The sequence below is a fragment of the Oncorhynchus nerka genome, linkage group LG28, assembly GCF_034236695.1.
Source record: "Oncorhynchus nerka isolate Pitt River linkage group LG28, Oner_Uvic_2.0, whole genome shotgun sequence".
NCBI classification, from domain to species: Eukaryota; Metazoa; Chordata; class Actinopteri; order Salmoniformes; family Salmonidae; genus Oncorhynchus; species Oncorhynchus nerka.
In genome coordinates this window covers 69,242,845-69,266,293 of record NC_088423.1, presented here as the reverse complement: position 1 = coordinate 69,266,293, position 23,449 = coordinate 69,242,845, and the positions used below count along the sequence as shown (strand labels likewise).

The following is a 23,449-nucleotide window of genomic DNA, read 5'->3' as shown; positions in this document are numbered from 1 at the left end:
TGGTGGCCATGGCAGCAGGCCAAGTGTATTCAATGCCGAGTGTATTCAAGTGTGAAAATGTGTGGACGTGTTTCCATGCCTGCACCTGTGAGCAAATCTGTGTGTGTGTGTGTGTGTGTGTCTCTGTCCTTGTGGGTCTTTGCGCTCCTAGCAGGTTCAGTGCGGTGAACTCACAGTGTAGCAGTGAAACAACATGCCAGTGCCCTGTCTGGAAAGGTCATGACCTTTGTGATGGTCTGTCAGTAGAGTAGAGAGAGCAGGCCGGGCTGAAGGAAGCTCAGCGGACCAGGTACAGTCTGACACATAGAGAAAGAGAGTTAATTAACATGCAGACAGACACACAGGCCATTGTCAGAGAGAGTGGCCATATAATTCCCCCACTCTGTCCCCGATGCCTCGACCCATTATCTGATGAATGTTCAAAAGCAAACGACTGTGCCTTTATAATAGTGTATGATTGAACTCTTTTTCCGGGAAGCTCAGTGTTACTAACATTTAATTTATCCCCTTGTATCATCTAGTTCAATGAAATATATTGTGCATGAATAGCTCCGTTGGGGATCATTCTTTTCACTGAGTGCTAATTGTGCTCACTCAGAGAGGGCGGGGGCTGTGTCCTCAGGACAGCAGGTTGGCTCTGTTCTCAAAGGCAGTGGAGGATTCTATTGAGTGAGTGAAGTAAAGGATCTATGCTCCCTATGGAGGGCATACTATATGGGCATAATCATGGGGTTAGTTGGGGCTGGATTGTCTGTCTGTCTGTATGTCTGTGTCTCTCTCTCTCTCTCTTGGACGGTTTTAGTGTTTAATAGTGGAGTGTCAGACAGTGGTCTCACAGAACTACAGTATGGGGAACTGTCTGTCACATAGATTAGTTCCTAGGGGAAGAGGACATGTTTTTGTCCTTCTCTCTGTGTAATGGTCTGTCTAACTGTCTTGTGTGAAGGTCAAGCCAGTCAACACACATTTGTGGTCTTCATCTTGCTCTTTTCCTCAAATACTATGTATGTAAAGTCGCACACAGGCCTTGAACTGAAGCGGAGTATTACCTTTAGTCAAATCCAGAATGTCTGCTGCTGTAATTAGCTATAATAGGGGGAATACGTGATGCAGTTACATGAAAGGATTCTCTACAGGTTCATTTTATACACAGCTTCTGACACTTTATATGCTTGGTCTCCTCTATGGAAAAGGACTTGTAAGAGAAAAATGGGTACAATTGTAAACCTTAACTATGGAACTCGGAGTGCTGACATAGAAAATATTCTGTTATCCTCCGACTGGGTGTAACAGGCCTAGAATTACAGCAGCCCCTAGTCAGTATTCAGAGAGAGATGTGAGTCTGTGGCAAAGCTCAGTCACTGGTGAGAACTGCCTGGAGCTCTGTGGTCTTTACTGCTCACGTCTAATAAATGCTGCAAGTTATGGCTGAGGTGGCTGTTCCCCAGTAAAACTAGACCTAGTTTGCAGTGAGGAAAGAGGAATGAATGTGTGTTCATGTGTTTTCAGGCAACGGGCATCCACACATAAACAGTATAGAAAAAGGTTTTACGCAGGTTGTCAACAACTTTCTACCAAACAACTGGCGTAGTCTGCTATTTCCTCTTTACCCTTCGTCCCTTTACACTCTTAGATACAAAGGTGCTATCTTGAATCTGAAAGGGTTATTCAGCTGTCCTCATTGGAGAACCCTTTGAATAATCATTTTCGTTTCCAGGTAGAACCCTTTCCTCAGAGGGTTCTACCTGGAACCCAAAAAGGGTTCTCATTTGGGGACAGCCAAATAACTTATTTTGAACCTTTTCTTCTAGGAGTGTATTGTGGTTGCTTTTAGGTGTTGCTGGGATTGTTTTAGTTCCATCCAGCACTGAAGCTCACTGCCTCAAAGCTTTGTCTCTCTCTCACACACACACACACACACACACACACACACACACACACAGTAGGAACCTGAGATCTAATAACCTGTTGAGGAAATACTCTCCGGTCGGTGAGGGTCAGCAGTTAGACACAGGTCACTGCCTCTGGAGTTCAGTCATCAAGAAAAGGTGCCTGGTTCATCTCAAAGTTTCACAGAAGTAATGCCTTTACTCCACCACATAACAGGTTTCCACTCTCTGTTCCAAAGACTCTCTAGAAATTCTGGGAAGTAAAGTCGATAGTCCTAAAACAAATGTTCCTCTGAGAGGTTCCGAAGTTGCCAGAGATGAATTGACAGGGTAGGTTTCCTCACTGCATAAGCAGTACACTGTTTTACAGCAAGACACTTTCATTCTTAATGTTACCATACCAGTGGCTCCTCTTCTTTTGATTATCTGTATAAACTGCTGTAAATACTGGCTTTTGCATCATTGGAGCCCATTTCACTGAGGTTCAGTGAAGCATAAAATTGTATGGTTTAAAACACTTATCTACTGCACACTTGGCACACATCCTACTTGGCATTCTACACATGACATGCCAACAGATGTATAGGTTCAGGGAGCTACATGATTTTTCCACTTGAATTTTTAATGCATTTTCAAACCTAGGTGTTTCTATCTAATGAGTGGCCTGTGATAGTTGGTGGTAAATTGAGCAGGACTAGTGAAATCACCTATATGCTGTGCAAGTCATAAGATAAAAAGTTTAGCCTGTGCTGTGTGTGTAATGAGCCTGTCGTTATGGTCGCTAGTGGCGAGGCATCAGCCACCGAGCGGCCCGGACATCCCCGACATCCCCGTCTCCCGGATCACACTTCACACATCCATCATCCTCAGCAACTAATCTTCTCTCCAAAAACGACGCTTCTATGGAGTCTCAGGGATCCGCTCCCGTGCGTTGACAAACCCGCGAGGAAATGACTTATTTATCATTCACGGCTGGGTGATTAGTGAGACCTCGCTGTCTCTCTTAGTCTTTAGATGGGGTCTCAGAAATCTATTTTATTCTTTGTTTCTTCCTTGGAACACAAAGCTGGGATGTGAAGCACGTTGCCTTGATGATTTCCTAGACGTGAGGCCTGGGCTGTCTGGATATGTGGTAGAGGTACCCAAGAAGCCTGGGAATCACGTGAAATGTCAAAACATAATTCTCGAGAACTTTGGACAGAGGGCCAGATCCCAGATAGACTCCAATAATATTTCTCTACCATGAGGGTTATCAATATTTTCATCTACTTTGTAAGGAAAATGATGATTGCAATCGTCTACTTTCAGTCTAACTGGGGGTTTTGCCCGGAAAAAAAACAAGACTAACAGCCTCATTAAATGCACTGAATCAATATGCAATTAAAAGACAAGGTATTGATAGTATACTAAATATTGCTGAGAATCGGTCAACCAGGACATTAAAACACAAGTGAGAAATCGATATATAATTAATAAGATCACAGACCTGTCGCGACTTCCGCCGAAGTCGGTCCCTCTCCTTTGTTCGGGCGGTGTTCGGCAGTCGACGTCACGACGTCACCGACCTTCTAGCCATCACTGATCCATTTTTCATTTTCCATTGGTTTTGTCTTGTCTTCCTTCACACCTGGTTCCAATCCCATCAATTACATGTTGTGTATTTAACCCTCTGTTTCCCCTCATGCCCTTGTCGGAGATTGTTTTATTGTATGTTTCCTGCGCCTGACTTCCCTGCCACTGACACGCACCCATTACAAGACCAGAGTAAGCGATCCCTAAACCCCAGTGGCTCCCTAACAGTCACAAACATTCCAAAAAACAAATGTTTTCCACCCCCACATAATGTTAACATCATTTGTCAGATATTGGTTAGGTAGAGGATTTGGTCTCAACCCAAAAGCTAACTTAATTCCAAAGGGACTTGAAAGCCTTCCAAACTTGTGTCAGTTCTGATGCTCCTTTCTCCATGTCTGCTTATCACTGGCTCTGCCATCATCCTGTCAGCTTCACACCCACGTGGGGACTGATTGGAGGGGCTGGATGGGGATGGCCGGCATGTCTCAGCAGCACCAGAGTCATGAATACTCCATTCCTCACTCCAGCCTCCATCCCAACAGAAGCACACTCAGGGAAGGAAATAGGTTGACATTAGGGTGAAAATATCTCGAGGGAATGGAAAGTACTGCACTCTCTCTTTTAATGGCTTTTGATATCAACACCGTTTGAAGGCTCCAATCGGCCCAGTCCGCCATGGCACGTGCAGAGACACTGCAGATGCATTAGCATGACAATAACAGCGATACGACTGAGACAAAACAACAGGGTCACTTTTCTCATTTTCTATTGCCCCAAAACTGCAGAAGCTGGAGCCCATTTCCTAGAAAGGCCCCCTGAGACACTACATAGTGTCCCTCTATGGCTTTCCATAAGAGCATCCACTACACTCAATCCTTTTCCTGCATCCCTCAGAACATAGCTAACATCTCAGATAGGCTAGTAGTGCTGTAACTCTGCTGTGAGTCTGCACAGACTGGCGGTACAGACTGACGATTTGACCTGATCGTTCAAAAGACACAGTTCAGTTAACCTGGACTGTCTGTCAGGGACTGTTGCCATCATAAAGATGTATTACAGCAAATGAGGCTGAAAGAGAATGAAGGGGAAGAGGGTGATTCACTTCATCACAGTGTCTGTCTTGCAAGACAATCAATATGAATCTAACCAACCCAACGGCAATTCTGACTTTGATAATTATGTTTCTGAATAAATTAAATTGTGCTCAAGGTGGGGCATGACCGACATAATGATAATTTTGTTGATATGAGCACGGGAGAGAGAGAGAGAGTAAAAAACAAGTGATGGAGATTATGCAAAGCTAGCTAGTCCATTAGCAGGTTCAAAGAGACGAGCAGGGCTGTGACCCCCGTATGGTGTGTAAATATGGTGATGCATATCAGCTGTACATTAGAGGACGAGCAAGGAGGCGGAACAATACAGGAGAGAGAGAGATCTGAGCTGCCTGTAAACTTTCATTTGTCAGTGGCTATAGACTCTGTCAGGCTGAGTGGGGAGGCAGGGCTTTGAACCATCATGTTATTAACAGCTGCATCAGGAGCTCCCACAGAAATACACAGACACATGGTAGCATCAGCCAGGAGTTACATTCAAGGTCACTCAAGCCAGGTCAATGTTCTCTCTCCAAAGATAGATGCTATGTGTACATCTAAGAGCCGTGGTCTTCTTGGAGCAGGTTATATTCAAATGGACCCCTGTTCTTTTCATCTCAGCTCTTCAGAAATACAGATACCACATTTCCCAATGCTCCATTTTCTTTGCCAGCCTGTAAACCACACAGCTGAGAAACTACTGACGGGGAGATATGTTGCTGTCTGAATCCTGTGGAAATGGGTGACATACTTAGGAGGGTTCAATAGGTAACATGTCATCCTCTGTGTTCCACGTACCTGGGAGAATAGAGGCCTGGCACACGTCTAGTGGCACGATGATCAGTCAATAGGGAGACATCTTCTAAATAATTTACTAGACTGAAGTTTTACTGTGACACTGCTGCTGTCATCTGATATGTAAAGAGGGTAAGAGAGAGAGAGAGAGAGAGAGAGTGTGTGTGAGTGAGAGAGAGAGAGAGAGCGTTCACAGTCAGCCCACTAACACCCCTATCAGATCACAGCAAAATCACAGTCTACCTGTACAGAGCAATACTCAATCACGAGGCATCAAAGCCAAAGGAACTGCATAATATTAAGAAATGCTATAGATGGAAGGAAAGTAGTGTAGAAACCTACCAAAAAACAATTAGGCAACAACAAATTCAATCCCTTTTAGGTAACGTCCTGGACAAAACATTTCACTGTAATAGTGAATGTGTAAACTTGGCAGTAGAAAGCCTAAACAGAATATTTGACCTTTCAGCTTCCTAATCAAATCTGAGAAAATGTATAACAATGACAAACGGTTTGATGAAAAATGCAAAAACCTAAGAAAGAAATTTAGAAACCTATTCAACTAAAAACCTGAGTTTTGCCTTCACTATGGTGAATCACTAAAACAATACAGAAATACACTACAGAAAAAGATAGAACAGCACATCAGAAATCAGCTCAATGTAATTGAAGAATCCATAGAATCTAATCAATTCTGGAAAAATTGGAACACACTAAACAAACAACCATACGAAGAGTTATCTATCCAAAACTCCAATTGGAGTGGGTCTAGGGTTTCTGGGATAATGGTGTTGATGTGAGCCATTACCAACCTTTCAAAGCACTTCATGGCTACGGACGTGAGTGCTACGGGTCTGTAGTCATTTAGGCAGGTTGCCTTTGTGTTCTTGGGCACAGGGACTATGGTGGTCTGCTTAAAACATGTTGGTATTACAGACTTAATCATTGCCAAGTTGAAAATGTCAGTGAAGACACCTGCCAGTTAGTCAGCACATGCCCGGAGACCAACGTCCTGGTAATCCGTCTGGCCCCGCAGCCTTGTGTATGTTGACCTGTTTAAAGGTTTTACTCACGTCGGCTACGGAGAGCGTGATCACACAGTCGTCCGGAACAACTGATGCTCTCATGCATGCCTCAGTGTTGTTTCCTTGAAGCGAGCATAGAAGTGTAAGCTTCCAGGTTAGAGTCCCGCACCTTGAAAGCGGCAGCTCTACCCTTTAGCTCAGTGCGAATGTTGCCTGTAATCCATGGCTTCTGGTTGGGGTATGTACGTACAGTCACTGTGGGGACGACGTCTTCGATGCACTTATTGATAAAGCCAGTGACTGATGTGGTGTACTCCACAATGCCATCGGAAGAATCCCGGAACATGTTGGGAATGCTGGGAAAGCTGCCATTCCCGTCAATACTACTCACCAACGTGCAATCATTGGACAATAAACTAGACGAGGTACGATCACGAATATCCTACCATCGGGACATCAAAAACTGTAATATCCTGTGCTTCACAGAATTGTGGCTGAATGACGACATGGATATTCAGCTAGCGAGATACATGCTGCACTGGCAAGATAGAACAGCACACTCCGGTAATACGAGGTGTGGGCGGTATGTGCATATTTGTAAACAACAGCTGGTGCTCAAAATCTAAGGAAGTCTCTAGATTTTGCTCGCCTGAAGTAGAGTACATTGTGATAAATTGCAGGCCACACTACTTGCCTAGAGAGTTTTCAGCTATACTTTTCGTGGCTGTTTATTTACCACCATAGACAGATGCTGGCACTAAGACAGCACTCAGTCAGCTGTATAATGAAATAAGCAAACAGGAAACCACTCACCCAGAGGCGGCGCTCCTATTGGCCGGAGACTTTAATGCAGGGAAACTTAAATTAGTTCTACCAAATTTCCATCAACATGTAAAATGTGCAACCAGAGGGAAACAAATTCTAGATCACCTGTACTCCACACACAGAGACGCGTACAAAGCTCTCCCTCGCCCTCCATTTGGTAAATCTGACCACAACTTTATCCTCCTGATTCCTGCTTACAAGCTAAATTTAAAGCAGGAAGCACCAGTGACTCGGTCTATAAAAAAGTGGTCAAATGAACAGTTGCCCGGAAAGCTCGGCCTAAACATCAGCGCCACAGGTAACTTCCACAAAGATGTGAATGATCTGAGTGACAAGGCAAGAAGGACCTTCTATGCCATCAAAAGGGAACATAAAATTTGACATAACAATTATGATCTGGCAAAAAAAAACTTGAATCAGTTATAGAACCCATTGCCCTTTATGGTTGTGAGATCCGGGGTCCGCTCACCAACCAAGAACTCACAAAAGTATTCTCAGTGTACAATGTAAAACACCAGAATTAGGCCGATACCCGCTAATTATCAAAATCCAGAAAAGAGATGTTAAATTCTACAACCACCAAAAAGGAAGCATTCCCAAACCTTCCATAACAAAGCCATCACCTACAGAGAGATGAACCTGGAGAAGAGTCCCCTAAGCACGCTGGTCCTGGGGCTCTGTTCACAAACACAAACAGACCCCACAGAGCCCCAGGACAGCAACACAAATAGACCCAACCAAATCATGAGAAAAAATAAATATAATTACCGTGACACATTGGAAAGAATAAAAAATAAACTGAGCAAACTATAATGCTTTTAGACAGAGAATACACGGTGGCAGAATACCTGACCTCTGTGACTGACACAAAATGAAGGAAAGCGTTTGACTATGTCCAGACCCAGTGAGCATAGCCTTGCTATTGAGAAAGGTTGCCTGGCTCTCGAGAGAAGACAGGCTATGTGCACACTGCCCGCAAAATGAGGTGGAAACTGAGCTGCACTTCCTAACCTCCTGCCAAATGTATGACCATTTTAGATACACAATCCCTCAGATTACACAGACCCACAAAAAATGTGAAAACAAATCCAAGTTTGGATTTTGATATTGATAAATATTGATAATATTATTGATAAACTCCCATATCTTGATAAATATTGATAAACTCCTTTTGGGTGAAATACCACAGTGTGCAATCACAGCAGCAAGATTTGTGACCTGTTGCCACAAGAAAAGGGCAACCAGTGAAGAACAAACACCATTCTAAATACAACCCATCTGTACTTTAACTATTTGCACATTGCTACAACACTGTATGTAAACATAATATGACATTTGAAATGTCTTTATTCGTTTGGTACTTGTGTGAGTGTAATATTTACTATTCACTTTGTATTGTTTATTGCACTTTTGTATATCCATTTCAATGGCATTGGCAATGTAAACGTGTTTCCCATGCCAATAAAGCCCATTGAATTAAATTGAATTTAATTGAATTGAGAGAGAGTGGGTGGGTGGGTGAGTGAGCGAGCGAGTCAGTGACAGAGAGAGCAAAGAGAGAAAGAGATAGAGCCTGTTTGCTTGTTTATTCAGCACCAACTACCAATGAGATGCAATTTTGATCATAAGACAAAACCAGAACTTAGAGTGATGCTTGGGGGGGGAATGAGCTTCCGCAGAGGGAGAGTCAAAACTTCACAACGTCACACAAGCAAGTGGAGAGCCACCCCCCCTAAGTGAGTCACCCTGTGGATTCTACCTTAAAGTAACACTGTTTTATGATCTGTACTCCTTTCATATGATAGGGCCTATATTATTTTTGAGGGTGTTTGAGAAGCACCCTAATTCCCCTAAGAAAAAGTAGGCCATCCCAGCAGGTAGTCCTAGTGTTCTATTTAGGTCTATCATATGGGATTATCGCTTCAAAAAGCAAACATCTGAAGCATTTTAGATTGCAGAGAGGCTCAGGAATAATATTTGACTGTGAGGGAGATTTCTCACGCAAATCTTCAAGAGAGGAGCCTTATTGAAGATGGGAGAGGATTTTGTCATTAGAACATTGTTGCCTCTGGATCATATTGAACCTCACAGATAATGGTGAGAACATGATCAATAACCATAATCAGAGCAGTATCTAAATATAGACCCCCATTACCCAGCTGGCCTTCATAAATGTGAATAAGCCATCAGGTCAAATGGGATAAAAGACTAACCGGGCTGAGAGGAGAATTGAGAGACGGACATCGCGGGCCCTGCCATGAGTCATTGGGTCAGAACGTTCTGCATCACAGACGGTCCTAAAATAATGCATTGGCACTGTGATGTGGCCCCATGAAAACAGAGTACACATTGAGAACAAAGAAAGACTGACTAACTAGTGGAATAACACTCAAGCTACAGACAATTCGATTCGATACCATTATTTCACATTAGGAACATAAGGACTTTCACAAGAAGGAGGTCAAGCCAAGCAACACCTGTTTTCATTGCATATAGAACACATCTGAGATGACTCCATAATAAACTATATATGAATATACTCTTATCTCATTCCTCATACCTATGTACAGCTGGGACCAGGCAGAGAACAACACATGAATCAGAGTAGTAATCTATCCCTGTCCGCCCTCACGGAACAGGAAACATTAATACTGCATTTCATCTCACCTGCTAGGTGGCTCTATGGAACTAGTGACCACAGGTGACAGCCACTGTGATGTTGAATGAACTGCTGGAGCCACCTGCCTCTGCCCTTGGCTTGTGATGGTCTGTGTTTATCTGGTCTCCATGTTGATTGACAGGAATGGGATAGCAAACAAAGCAATGCAATCAAACAGCGAAAGCGGACGTGGGGGACCTGTCCGCCTGCAGCGGGATCAAATAAGAGACATGAACTGCACTAGAGCAGAGCTGCATTGCAATATTGATGCTTTACTGGGGAAACAGTGGACAAAGAGAATTTAAAAATTGATTTTACCTTTATTTAACTAGGCAAGTCAGTTAAGAACAAATTCTTATTTTCAATTATGGCCTAGGAACAGTGGGTTAACTACCTTGTTCAGGGGCAGAATGACAGATTTGTACCTTGTCAGCTCAGGGATTCAATCTAGCAACCTTTCGGTTACTGGTCCAAAGCTCTAACCACTAGGCTACCTGCCGCCCGTATGACACTCTTACCTCTGTATGTATGCTGTGCTAGGTTGGAAGTTGGAACCACAGGTTTATATCATGTTTATATTCATAGCCTCAGTCGCCTGACTTGACTGATGAGGCAGACTTTGTACAGAGAATATGGAGAATATGGACAGCTGGAGAATATAGACTGTCCATACGCTGCCTTTATGACTGATGTTTAGAGTGGGGTGCTAGCTATGCAGATGTCATGGGTTCAAATCCCACTGGGACCACAAACACATACTACACATGTAAGTTCTCATTGCACAGTAAGTTACTTTGGATAAAAGCATCTGCTAAGCAGCTTACATTACTGTATTACATCATTAAAGCTGGTTACAGATCCCGTGGCCTCTGGGTAGGCTTAGCAGTTGTAGATATTGGTGGCCAGTGCCTTACTTGACCCAGTACTCATTTTTTTGTTTGTATGAATGCAGTCAGACCAGTGGAGGGTGGAGTGAGATTTGCAGGCTGCAGTGTTTACCCGTTTCTCAAAGAGCTCAGTTTGCTAAATGAGAGTATGTTGTTGTTGCATGACTTGAAACTGAAATGCCAGCGACAATACCCAAGGTACTGTAGGTAGGAAAACAGTCTGATATTCAGCGTGTGTGTGTGTGTGTGTGTGTGTGTGTGTGTGTATGCATGCCTGCATGCCTGTGTGTTCTCGTAGCAGGAGATATGAAGCCTATCAATATAAAGCAGGCTCTGTACTGTAATCTCCCTCTGACTTCTCCGACCACTTACCTTCACATCTGTGTGAACACTGGGGCTTCATAGAGGAGCTTAAGAACAAAAGCATAAACATAAAATAAAACATCTAAATGCAAACCCATTCATAACACATTTCAAGTGTTATAGGGAACCAATGACTAATTCAAAAGAACAGTGGTAGAAGTTATAGGGCAATCAAAAACATGTTTTTAAAGATTTATAGGGGGTCTCTGAAAATATCTCTGAACTACTCAAATATACTCTATGAAACTGTGAATCATATTAATGATCTAATTTTCATAAACTAGCCCACTATATTATGATGGGTCGGGGGCCCAGAGGTCAGGGGCAACGGGAATTTGTCCTACATGCCGTTCAGTCATCTGGTCCTGTGTGTAAAGCTAGAAGGCTGCGTTTAGACAGGCAGCCCAATTCTCTGATATTTTTTCACTAATTTGCCAAATTTGACCAATCAGATCAGCTCTGAAAAATATCTGATGTCAAAAGACGCTTGTCCAAGCGCAGTTGAAGTAGCCTAGCCCTAGATAATTGTTTTTTAAATTATGGATTTATGCTGCATTCGGAAAGAAGTAGGAGTTGGAAATTTACCAGTTGTGACGTCGTAAATGATTCGCGTGTTTTGAACTCATTGAGAAACGTCAATTGGCTAATGGCCAACCAGCTGCATAAACCAGAAAACTGAAAGTACAGCTATCATGCTTGTAAATAAATGAGTGTTAACATATATTTTTTTATAGATTGCCTTTTATAAATAATGTTTTGTTTTTGCATTTAACTGCCAAAAATTATATAATCGCGGTAATTTCCTTGATATAGGTTATGTCAGAGGTGAGCATATGGGAGAAGTGGGCGCTCATGCCACGTTCATGTGCTAGTCCGAACTAGAAAAACTATATTTCTGACTTGCACGTCACGTGTATAACTACAACCAGTAAGCAAGTAAAACATTCCGACTGGTACTTAAGCGCGGCATGAGGATTATATAGAAGTTTCCAACTAGTAATTACCAGTTGGAGGGCCGTTCTATTGGATCTTTCCCAGTCGTATGTGGTTACATGAACACAGCATGAGTCTAATTTCTAATCAATGTCATTGAACACAGCTGTTGCTGTGAACGCACTACATGGCAGCTGTAAATGTCACTGAATCTCAGTGAAGTTGAACCCCAGCGCTCTCTGTTCTTTTGCGGGTTATTGTTCCTTGTGGCTTCTAGAATAACGCATGTAAGCTACTGTCAATGATTTATGGATACATATATTTGGCTGCAGTAGGCTACTGCCAGTGCAAAGTTTGCTACTAGTGTTTGCTGCCTGCTGTCATAGACTAGACGTACCATAGTAAACGTAAATCTGGGACACTATTTATTATATGTTACATTTTGTTATGGCTCCATAAGACAAGCTTACGTAAGGCAAAATTGTAAGGAGGGTTTGTGGGAATGTCTAGCAACCCAAAGGTTGTGTGTTCAAATCTCATCAGACAACTTTAACATTTTAGTTAATTAGCAACTTTGAACTGCTATTTAGATACTTTGCAACTACTTGGCATGTTAACTAACCCTAAACCTAACTCATAACCTAGCTAACATTAGTGTTGGCCACCTAGCTAATGTTAAGCCCTACAAATTGGAATTTGTGACATGTCACACGTGTTGCAAATGCATAACATTGTACTAAATGGATGGAGACAGATTTACTATATATCGTTATGTCTACCCCTGAGTACAGGTCAGTGATAAATTAGCCTATGGGTTTCCATCTACTTTGTTGATGGGCTGGTACAGTGTATTTTATGTTCTGAAGAAGGATAAATATTCTATAGATCTGTTATAGGTGGCCCTAACCTGAAAAGCAAGGCCAGAAGAGACCATTATTACTGCAAAACCTGTCTCAATGCCTTACAACTTGAGGTCCAAATTGCCTGTGAAAGAGACCAATCAGGAGACATGTGCAGTTCCAAATGTAAAGGTATGACTGATGCTTTGATAGTTCACTATTAGCCTAACCATATGTCATTTGTTTTACTGGGGTACAAGAATGTTGTAATTTGTCATGTGGCTGTCTCATCTTGAGGTAATCAACCATTCTTATTTGGCTACTGTGAAGGCACACTCTGGGATATTTCTATCCCTTGTGTATGGCCTTAGGTTCTCAAGAGCTAGGATATTTCCTTCTGTTCAGTAGACATTTCACTTAATTTATGCCCATTGGGTAATTTAATAATATTATGAATGCCTCGTCTTTCATGTATTAACCCAAAATATACATTGCTATTTTAGTATTTGTAAATATACTTTAAAACAAGTGATGGGCTACTGTTGGACAAACTCATAATTGTGCTTTTAAATGTTGAATTGAAGGTCCAGACCAAGTCAGAGGAGAATGTTTCCTTACCAGGAAAACCTGCCACCTCATATGGCCTGAGGTCCAGGGTGCCTTTAGGAAATGTAGCAAGCAAACTGAACAACGCCAAAGGGATTAAAACAAATGTAAATTTAAATTTTTTCAATTAATACATTTTAATTACGGTGTGGTTCAGTTTTTGGTACAACGTTTGAATAATTATCTGCGTTTTATTTTCCTGAGAAACAGACGTCTGTTCCCGTCAAACCAGCTCAATGTAAGCAGAGCGCCACTGAAAGAGTCCATGTTATTTCAAAGGAGAACACTGGGGCTGGCAACTGTGATCTGGTCAGACAGGTGAGATTTTAAGGAGAGAAGGTTGAAGCCGGGCTTGGCTGTAGTTAGATATACATCACTACTCTATGTAAATGTCTCATGTTAATCTAATATGCTAAAATCTGAGTTGTCATCTCGTCATGGATGTTGTGCACTCGTTGTCTGTAGTTCAGCTTCACAGAGAATTCCATCCACTTCTCTATATCATGTTGTTCTTTAGGCCAAGCCCATTGCAACTGCCCCTGAGCAGCCTCCGAGCCAAGAGGCCACTCGGGACGAGGGGCTCAATGTGCCACGGGCCTTCTCACATGCCCTGCTCAACATCCCAGATGTGGACTCCGCAGACGCGGGTGACTCCTTGCTGTGCAGTGACTATGTGAAGGACATTTACGCTCATCTAAGGAACCTGGAGGTTTTGGGACTAATTTCAACTATCTCTCGTTTGTTCTGAGCCTAATTCAATTTCATGTGACTTTATTTTATTTGGGTTGTCAAAGAGGCAACACCGGTTTCCCTTTTTCACTACATTAACCATTATTAGTCAAGATCCTGTGTCTCGCCACAGACCCCTCTCTTACTGTGTGACAGGTTGCCATGGCTATAAAACCATGTCATCTGGAGGGTTGTGATGTGACTGGGAGCATGCGGAGTATTCTAGTTGACTGGCTGGTACAGGTCCAGAAGCAGTTCAGACTGCACCAGGAGACCCTCTACATGACTGTTGGGATCATCGACCGCTTTCTCCAGGTATGGCTTGTTTTTCCTCTGATGGTCGGATACATTTGACTTTATGTGTTTATTTTTTTAATCCATCGTTTTCTCTTTTGCTCAGGACTATCCAGTGCCAAAGAAGTCTCTGCAACTGGTTGGTGTCACTGCGATGCTCATCGCTTCCAAGTACGAGGAAATCGCTCCTCCCGTGGTGAAGGACTTTGCCCATATAACAGACTTCACCTACTCCTGTGCTGAGATACGCTTGATGGAAGTTACCATTCTGAAAGCCTTGAACTATGAACTGGGACGACCACCACCGGTTCACTTTCTAAGGAGAGCTTCCAAGGTTGGGAAGGTGAGTTTTTGAATTTGAAAATCTAATACACATTGTTTAGCTCTCCTGACGCAAACTCACCCAATTTGCTTCATGCTGTGCTGACAACCTTTTTGTTTATTCCTTAATTGTACTTGCTGACCAGCTATTTAAGTGACCATTGGTTCAGAGCCACATGGCAACATGATATTGCATGCCAGTACATTTATCTTCTAGCTTCAGCCTGTTGGTTATGGGCTGGCTAAATACCTGCTGGAGCTGACCCTTCTGGACTATGCCTCAGTTCACCATCCACCATCCCTGACCGCTGCAGCAGCTCTTGCTTTATCATCCCGGATCCTTCATGATTCTGCTGGTTATGAATGGGTCAGTTATGAGCAATGAATACTTTGACTTATGGGAAGTGTATGAAACTAGACACTTCTAACCCATAATCCTTTAGATTTCTTTGGCTTAGGATTCCTGATAAATCTACAGTTATGAAGTGATGTGTGTCAACTTCAACACTGTTCTGTTGTCACTGAATTGATACTTAACGTTTGCTCCATAGACCCCAGCCCTACAGCACTACACAGGCTACACAGAGGTCTCTCTGCTACCTGTGATGCAATGCATTGCCAAGATGCTGGAGCGCTTGAGTGATGGCAGCATGAAGCAGTTGGTGAGCCCAGCCTTTAGATGACTTCTAGCCCAGTGATGTACTGTAGGGCCACACGGCAATGTTTAACTGAAACTTCTTTTTTTCTCCAGTCAATCAAGCAGAAGTATGACCATGTCAAGCTACTCAGGGTCAGCTGTCTCCCAGAGCTGACATCTACCAGGGCTTACGCCTACATTAACAAACTGTCCAACTCTCACTGTTGACACGATTGATTTACCCTGTGTTTTTAGCACTTTATAAACCATTTTTAAATAAATATTTACTTTTCAATGGCTTGTCTTGATTTTAAAAAGCAAGATTAATGTATGTGATATGTTGTCATGGTAAGCACCACATTGGCATCCACAGCAGACTCGTGCATGGGTGGGTTAACTAAAAACAAGTGATCAAAGTGAAACGGATGGGATAAAAGGAATTACTCCACCCGCCTTCAAAGTGTATGGCAAGATTTCAGCAAAGGGGAAAATGCAAGAATCTATATTCAGTGCATGGTGCTGCTACCTCTCCCAGGGGCCTTTTCAGGGTTAAACTCCTAGCTGCACATTGTGCTCCTTGCCTGGGGGTGTGGAGTTATTAAATATTGCGTCATAAAAAAACACTGCTTCTGCTAATGTGGGCTGTAGCTGTGATGCGTCACTATCTAAAGGAAATGAGACTTGTCTGCTCTCTGATTGTAAAGTCAATTAGTTTACCACATGATCTCAAGGTCCCTCTGATGGGGCAGCAGACCTCGGAGACTTAGAAAGTGATCTCTCTGCCTGTTTTGTGGTGATGCAGTTCCATTGTCCTCCAAGTAATGCTGAATTGCCCCTATACTTCAGTCTGCTCCTCAATTATTCCACATTGGTTGGAAAGTGAGGTAGTGATCCTTAAGCGATGCAGTTTCCAGACAAGTGTACACAGAATGCAATTTCCAAACAGTGTGATAGTTTAGGAGTTTCAGTTTTCATTAAATACTGGATCTTATAGATATTAATTAGAATTTCCCCTCTGTTTGTGGGAGTATAGCCCAGTACTCTAGTCTAGATAAATGTTGCTGTAGGGGAGGGATTTGTGGCGGGACTGTAGTGCCTGCATTAACTTCTTTCTCCTCACTGGTAATTTGCAATGCAATCAGATCAGGCTTCAATGGCCATCTGGAGGTGAAAGCAGTTTGCATGAGTAGGGCATTTTACCCTTCAGTCCAACTGTACTGTAATTGAACAATCCTTGGTCTTGCATATACACATGGGGATGTAGAGGGACAAGGAACTCCCATGGTACTGAAGGCAGCCTCCCTGTACTTCACATTCTCATCCACATTAATCATTGAAGGAACTTTTTTGGTCTTGAGGTTGTAGTCTACAGTTTGTCATTGTATTGCACTTCATTTGTACACTAGTTGGCACTGTATGATGGGTCACTTTCACATGTATATGCACACAGGTGACCAGGAAATAGGAAAGCACGGGTATGGAGTTCTTGGTATGTTCACGGTTTGCACCTTGGAACAATTATATGCTACAGTAATCAGGTCTGCCTGTGGATTTTTTTTCTCTGTTGCTTTTAAATGGGCAAAACACCTAACCAAGGTCTACCACTAAATAGCCGTTATGCACGCGTTTTTAAACATTTTGTAATCCCACATGTTAGTGGCTCGGACATTTGACTAAATTGTCCACTACAACAGCTGCAGCATACTATTAAGAAACAAACAAGGACAATGTCACGACCTCACGGATATTACAAGTAAAACCAAGCATTTAGTAGGCTAAATTCAAATCAGTCCGGTAGGTGGCAGTGAATGTTCTCAGGTATGAGGACAGGGAAACGTATCCCACGCTTGCAAAAGCGCTCTCCCATGTTGCGGAGAGGACTCGCCACAGCCAAGAGCGCTCTGCTGTCAGAGTGAAAGTGTCAGAGTTGCGGGAGCTCAGAAAGTACATGTGGCTGTGTTCTCTTGGTCAGCGCAGTATCCACGGACAGAGTAGGAGCTGTAGAAACATTTCAGAAGCCAGTCGAGGTGACCTATAGAAATACAACGCTCAGGAAAAGAGGTTATTGTCAGGAAGGTGAAACGAAATATTTATATAGACTTGTGAGCAATGCACTGGCAGCATGGCCAGATGGTTCAGGGAACACCTAGGATTCAAAACTACCAAAGCACCACCTCCGGCGCCCCCGAAACCGGACTACAGACATTGTCACGCCGCTGTGACTGGTACGCCCGGCTACCAACATCCAAGCCCCGCACAGCCGGACATTCTTGCTGCTTACAAACTACAAAAGGAACTGGACTTCGAAGATCCGTACACGGGAGGAAATATTTCGTTTGGAACTGGTCTGGGCTGTGGGGGGTCACCGGACATAAAGTATGTGTCACCAAAGCACCGGCTTATAAAGGTGGAAACAATCGAGAAAAGCAACTCTGCTCCGGGCAGCGGTATCGTTGCCCAAGCTGTTGCTGTTGGGAACGTTAAATCTCCCACGTCACCGCCTCCTGAAAATGAGAATAAAGAAAAGGTACGTTTTTTTAAAAATGTATTTTTGCCTTTAGCCTACCCCTCCAATATCCAACACCAGTAACATTGTAGCATATGTTCCGTCATAGCCTACAAAAAAATTGAAGAAGTCTAAATTACAATTTATCCACCTAGGTTCAATTTAAAGAGATGGTTCAATAGTCATGTAATGTGGGCATTTACATTTTCACTATTCAAACGCATTGGTTAAAATTGAAAGTGTTAGATCAGATCATGTTCCGTCATGTCAGGACTTACTCAAACAGGGAATGGATCATTGAAACCGGCAGGACTACACTGAACAAAAATACAAGTGCGACATGCAACAATGAACGATTTTACTGAGTTCATCGGTTAATTGAAATAAATGAATTTGTCCTAATCTATGGATTTCACATGACTGGGAATACAGATTGCTTTTAAAAAGCAGGGGCATGGATCAGAAAACCAGTTAGTATCCGGTGTGACCATTTGCAGCGCAACACATTTCCTTCCAGTTGATCAGGCTGTTGATTGTTGTCCCACTCCCCTTCAATGGCTGTGTGAAGTTGCTGGATATGGGCGGGAACTGGAACAAACACTGTCATACACGTCAATCCAGAGCATCTCAAACGTGCTCAATGCGTGACATGTATGAGTATTTTCCGCTTCCAGGAAATGTGTACAGGTCTATGTAACATTGTGCACTGGGGTGGCAGGGTAGCCTAGTGGTTAGAGTATTGGACTAGTAACCGAAAGGTTGCAAGTTCAAATCACCCGACCTGACAAGGTACAAAATCTGTCATTCTACCCCTGGACAGGCAGTTAACCCACTGTTCCTAAGGCCGTCATTGAAAATAAGAATTTGTTCTTAACTGACTTGCGTGATGATGGGTGGATGAATGGCACAACAATGGGCCTCAGGATCACCTCATGGTATCTCTGTGCATTCAAATTGCCATTGATAAAATGCAATTGTGTTCATTGTCCGTCGCTTATGCCTACCCATACCATAACCCCAGCGACCACCATGTTCACAACGTTGACATTAGCAAACCGCTCACCCACACAATGCAGTGTTCCGTTGTGAGGCTGGTTGGACATACTGCCAGATTCTCTAAAATAATGTTGGGTGCGGCTTATAGTAAAGAAATGAACATTTAAATTCTCCGGCAACCGCTCTAGTGGACAGTCCTGCAGTCAGAATGCCAATTACACCCTCCCTCAACTTGAGACCTCTGTGGCATTGTGTTGTGTGACAAAACTACACATTTTAGAGTGCCCTTTTATTGTCCCCAGCACAAGTTGCACCTGTGTAATGATCATGCCGTTTAATCAGGTTCTTGACAAGTTACACCTGTCAGGTGGCTGGATTGTCTTGGCAAAGGAGAAATGCTCACTAAGGGGATATAAAGTACATTTGTGTACAAAATTTGTTTTGTGCATATTCAGAATTTTTGGGATCCTTTATTTCAGCTCATGAAACATGGGACCAACACTTTTAGATGTGGATTTTGTTCAGTGTAGTTCTTTCAGGTGTTTATCAATGGCTGGGTCAGTCGGACAGACAGCAGCTGCACAATACATGAAAATCTTTACTGAGCGTTTGGTTACATTGGATGAAGAAGTGTAGTATCCTGCATGTAGGTAGGTGAAAGGAAGATGCATGCGGTCTTCAAGTATGAATTTTATTACAATATTTTAAACTCTAACCTTTTTGTGAAGGGATCGTTTTGGATGTTGGCAAAGAAGCCCTTAATCATCATCTTCCCCGTGATGATATGCTGATCCCATTTTTATTTAATTAGGCAAGTCCATTAAGAACACATTTTTATTTACAATGTCTCTGCTTCCAGTATGAAAAAACATTGAAATGCCATAAAATCCCTTTAAGAAAACATTCCAGTGACATAAAATGGGGGTACAAATTGGCCATAACCATTTATTTTATTTACCCTGAACAAAAGAGCCTACATCAAGTACACTGAACAAAAGAGCCTACATCAAGTACACTGAACAAAAAATATAAACGCACATGCAACAATTTCAAAGATTTGACTGAGTTACAGTTTGTGTAAGGTCAATTGAAATAAATTAATTGGGCCCTAATCTATGGACTTCACTGGACTGGGAATACAGATCTGCATCTGTTGGTCACAAAACAAGGTAGGGGTGTGGATCATAACCTGTCAGTGTCTGGTGTGACAACCATTTTTACCTCATGCAGCACAATTGATCTCCTACGCATGGAGATGATCAGGCTGTTGATTGTGGAATGTTGTCCTACTCTTCAATGGCGGTGCGAAGTTGTGGGAACTGGAACATGCTGTCCATCCAGAGCATCCCAAATACACTGAATCGGTGACATGTCTGGTGAGTATGCAGGCCATGGAAGAACTGGGGCATTTTCAGCTTCCAGGAAGTGTGTACAGATCAGATGTACATGTTCCATCATGTGGGGACTTATTCAAACAGGGAATGGATTGTTGAAACCGGCAGAAGTACACAGTGTATATTTCACTGTTCTCTCACACCTTTGAACTGGGCCTGTGTGAAGGTGCCCCAGTGCACGTTTTCAAATAATCCAAACCAGGTTCATTCAACTCTTTGCTCACCAAGCAAAATCTACACTTTTACAACCCTAGTCTACTCTTGTCCCTGTCATCAACAGAAATAGTGTGTGGACCAGAGACAGATGGGGGGGAAAATGATTATGCAGTCAGTCAGTGTACACCACCACGTACCTTGAAGCCTACTGCTTTTTAGGAACACACTGGTTCATTGGAAGAAACCTGAGCCATTCAATGTCAGTGAGGTTAAGGAAGAGTGTGATTCTGTTTATGAATGTACATGCCTCTCCCTCCAGCGCAGGCAGGGGAGGAGGACCCAGGAAAAGTGTGTGTGTGTGTGAGAGAAAAGGTGCAGAAGTATTTCTCAACATTGACGACACCCATGCTGCATAACTCAGTCTACTACTCCCTGTTCTGAAGCACTAACTAATCACCTGTTGCCAGGTATTTGTTTACTCAAGCTTACTACGCCAGACAATATCATAGTAGTTTAGTTAGAGCACAGCCAAAACCTTATGCAAGTATGCAAAGTAGTGCTGCACATTTACAATTCTGTTATGAAATTCCTTAGTCCCTTAAACAGGTGACTTCCTCTCTCCACACTTCCTGTTGTAAGGTGCGGTCTGTTCAGTGTTGATGGTGCTTGCCTGCCGTTCCATAGGAGCTTTTTTGTTTCAGTTCAACCAGTGGTCATAAAATATGCCAGTAAGCAGTGTCGTACAGCAAAGGAACATGGCAATTGGCAAGCTTGAAAAACCTCCATATAATAATTGTACAGTAATTTGTCTATTCAGAAATGGTCTTCTAATTTCTGAAAGTAGTTTCTCGTATGCAGTTGTCCTCACATTCAACAATGCAGGGTTATTTGTATTTTATGATGAACAATGTTCCAGAGCTGACCAAATTAAAATAACAGGAAACAAGACTGTTTCCTCACAGCAACTGACTGCTGTTGGCTAATTAAACGGATTACTGCTGTCTCCTGTTAATTGGAGTTTATTTTGATCTTTGGCATTCTCAAGCAGGAAAATACTGTTGCCTCTGTCTCCCCCTTTTTGCACTGGGCAAATGTTGGAGGAGCTGGCAGCCAGGCAGATTGTTCTGTAACATGGTTTAAAAATGTTGCACTCTCAAAACATGAACGTGACGATATGCTGAAATTGTATCACATCCATGTGAGGGGTGGGTGAGTTAGAGGGATTCTAAGTCAGAAGACTGGATTTTTGTTTAGTACTGTGGTGAAATGTGAGGGGGGGGGGGGGGCTAAGTAATAAAGAGAGCAGACAGTCCCCACGAGAGTTTAATCACTAGGCAACACAGGCCTTCAACCTTACACATGCTGGCTTTTCCGACAGACAGGCCAATGTAATGTTGTCAGGTACTGTTCCAGAAGGATCTATTGTCTAGACCCCTGTAGGGTCTGTCTGCTGAGATGCACAACGGACGTTGGTGTAGTGAGAGTGAGAGACCCCAAGTGTGATGGTTATGAAACGACATGTGGAATAGCCTATTCCTTTTCCAGTAGAACTACCTGTAAAAGCAACTAGGCTTATCAGGTGTTACGCTGTATGTACTACACAAGTTTTTCGAAGACGGTCAACATAATTTTGTGTCAGTTTTGATGGTGAGGATTTTCTATTATAATAGCACTAGCCTCTGCCCTTGTCAAATTGCAGCTGATGATATGACTGTTCTTCATCTTTTGGTAACGGAATTACAAAAACAAAGCGTCACTGTTACCAGACTTTGCAACTGCACTGTTCTTCAAGTAAATGTGTTTTTGTAAAGTTTCCGTTAATTGTTCAAAGTAGTCCTTGTGCACAGAGTTGTATGGTTTGTGTAACTTTGCAACCAAAGGTTTTTGTTTGACATACATTTCAAAGTGAAAAATCGGAGTCTCAGCATCACTCTGCTACTGTGGAATTGCCCCCTACCAACAACCCAGATGTGTAAAATCCTTGCTGCACCCTTACTGTGGGAACATATGATTTTCAGCTGGTAAAACGGTAAACGGTATGTGTTCTCTGTTCAGATACAGAGGGGTGGTGTAGACAGGCCTTGAGTATCAGGCAGTTCATCCTTATGATAATGCTGCATTATGCTTCCAAACATAATGCTTCCAAACAGCCTCGTTCTGACATGAGCTGTTATTTATTAAGATATTTCACAGTTTGCAACGTAGTGGCAGCATATCAAAGAATGCTAGGATTCTGATCTTAATTGCATTTCTTCCACTGAACATGATCTATAGTTGACCTCACAATCTCTATGTATGGACACAATACAGGAACTTAATAGGCGAGTCAATTGTACTGGCTGGAGTGAAGTGTTTGAATGCTGACTACAGGAGGAGCGAGAGCTAGGAAGAGAGGACCACACCACTGTCTTGTTACAGCCCCAGCCCCATTGATGTTTTAATTACTTGACTAGTGGATGCTAATTATATAACTGCTTATCTAATGCTTGTGCTGCCAATAGCAGAGTCTATACCGTCTAGTGTTTTGTCTAATCTCAACCCTCCAAAGTTTTTTCATTCAGTTCAAATTGTGTATGTGGGGTGGGGTGGGGTGGGGTGAAAGCCTTAGTTCATCAATGTATGGTGATTACATGAGACTTAGGCCTGCCTCATTATGTCCATTCTGATGCACTCTATCATGGACTCTCCTTTATGACGACGAGCACATAGGAGCCATCCACAGGTTAGAGCCCCAGCTTCATTGTTTCTTTTTTTTTACCTGTTGTTTTCCTGTTTTATAACGACAAGACCGTCATGGTAGACTGAGATGATCTGTTATTATCCAGCTAATTAAACGCTCTCATCATCGCTCTTCCCCCTGGCATGGTCTGCTCTACTCGACTCTGCACTAACTAACTTCTCAAGGACACATGAAAGTGATGCCAGGCAC

General features: G+C 42.8%; 2 protein-coding genes across 5 annotated transcripts in view; both read left to right on the top strand.

Annotated features, from left to right (window-relative positions):
* The first annotated feature begins 12,137 nt into the window (after positions 1-12,137).
* Positions 12,138-15,763, top strand: LOC115112810 (G2/mitotic-specific cyclin-B1-like). Its single transcript, XM_029639807.2, has 10 exons — positions 12,138-12,329; positions 12,939-13,073; positions 13,466-13,594; positions 13,698-13,805; positions 14,005-14,196; positions 14,373-14,531; positions 14,617-14,853; positions 15,049-15,198; positions 15,383-15,493; positions 15,583-15,763. The coding sequence occupies exons 2-10, from the start codon at positions 12,999-13,001 to the stop codon at positions 15,694-15,696; spliced, it is 1,275 nt and encodes a 424-aa protein (XP_029495667.1). The 5' UTR covers positions 12,138-12,329; positions 12,939-12,998; the 3' UTR covers positions 15,697-15,763.
* Positions 15,764-17,216: 1,453 nt separating this feature from the next.
* Positions 17,217-23,449, top strand: part of LOC115113606 (SH2 domain-containing adapter protein F-like) — a 123,137-nt gene continuing 116,904 nt past the window's right edge. For 2 of the 4 annotated variants that reach the window (XM_029641425.2, XM_065013050.1), the window contains exon 1: positions 17,219-17,995. In XM_029641425.2, the coding sequence (XP_029497285.1) occupies positions 17,591-17,995 (405 nt within the window). In that variant the 5' untranslated portion in view covers positions 17,219-17,590. Of the gene's footprint in view, positions 17,996-23,449 lie in introns of all 4 variants that reach the window. The other 2 variants (XM_029641423.2, XM_029641426.2) reach the window with 2 other exon arrangements.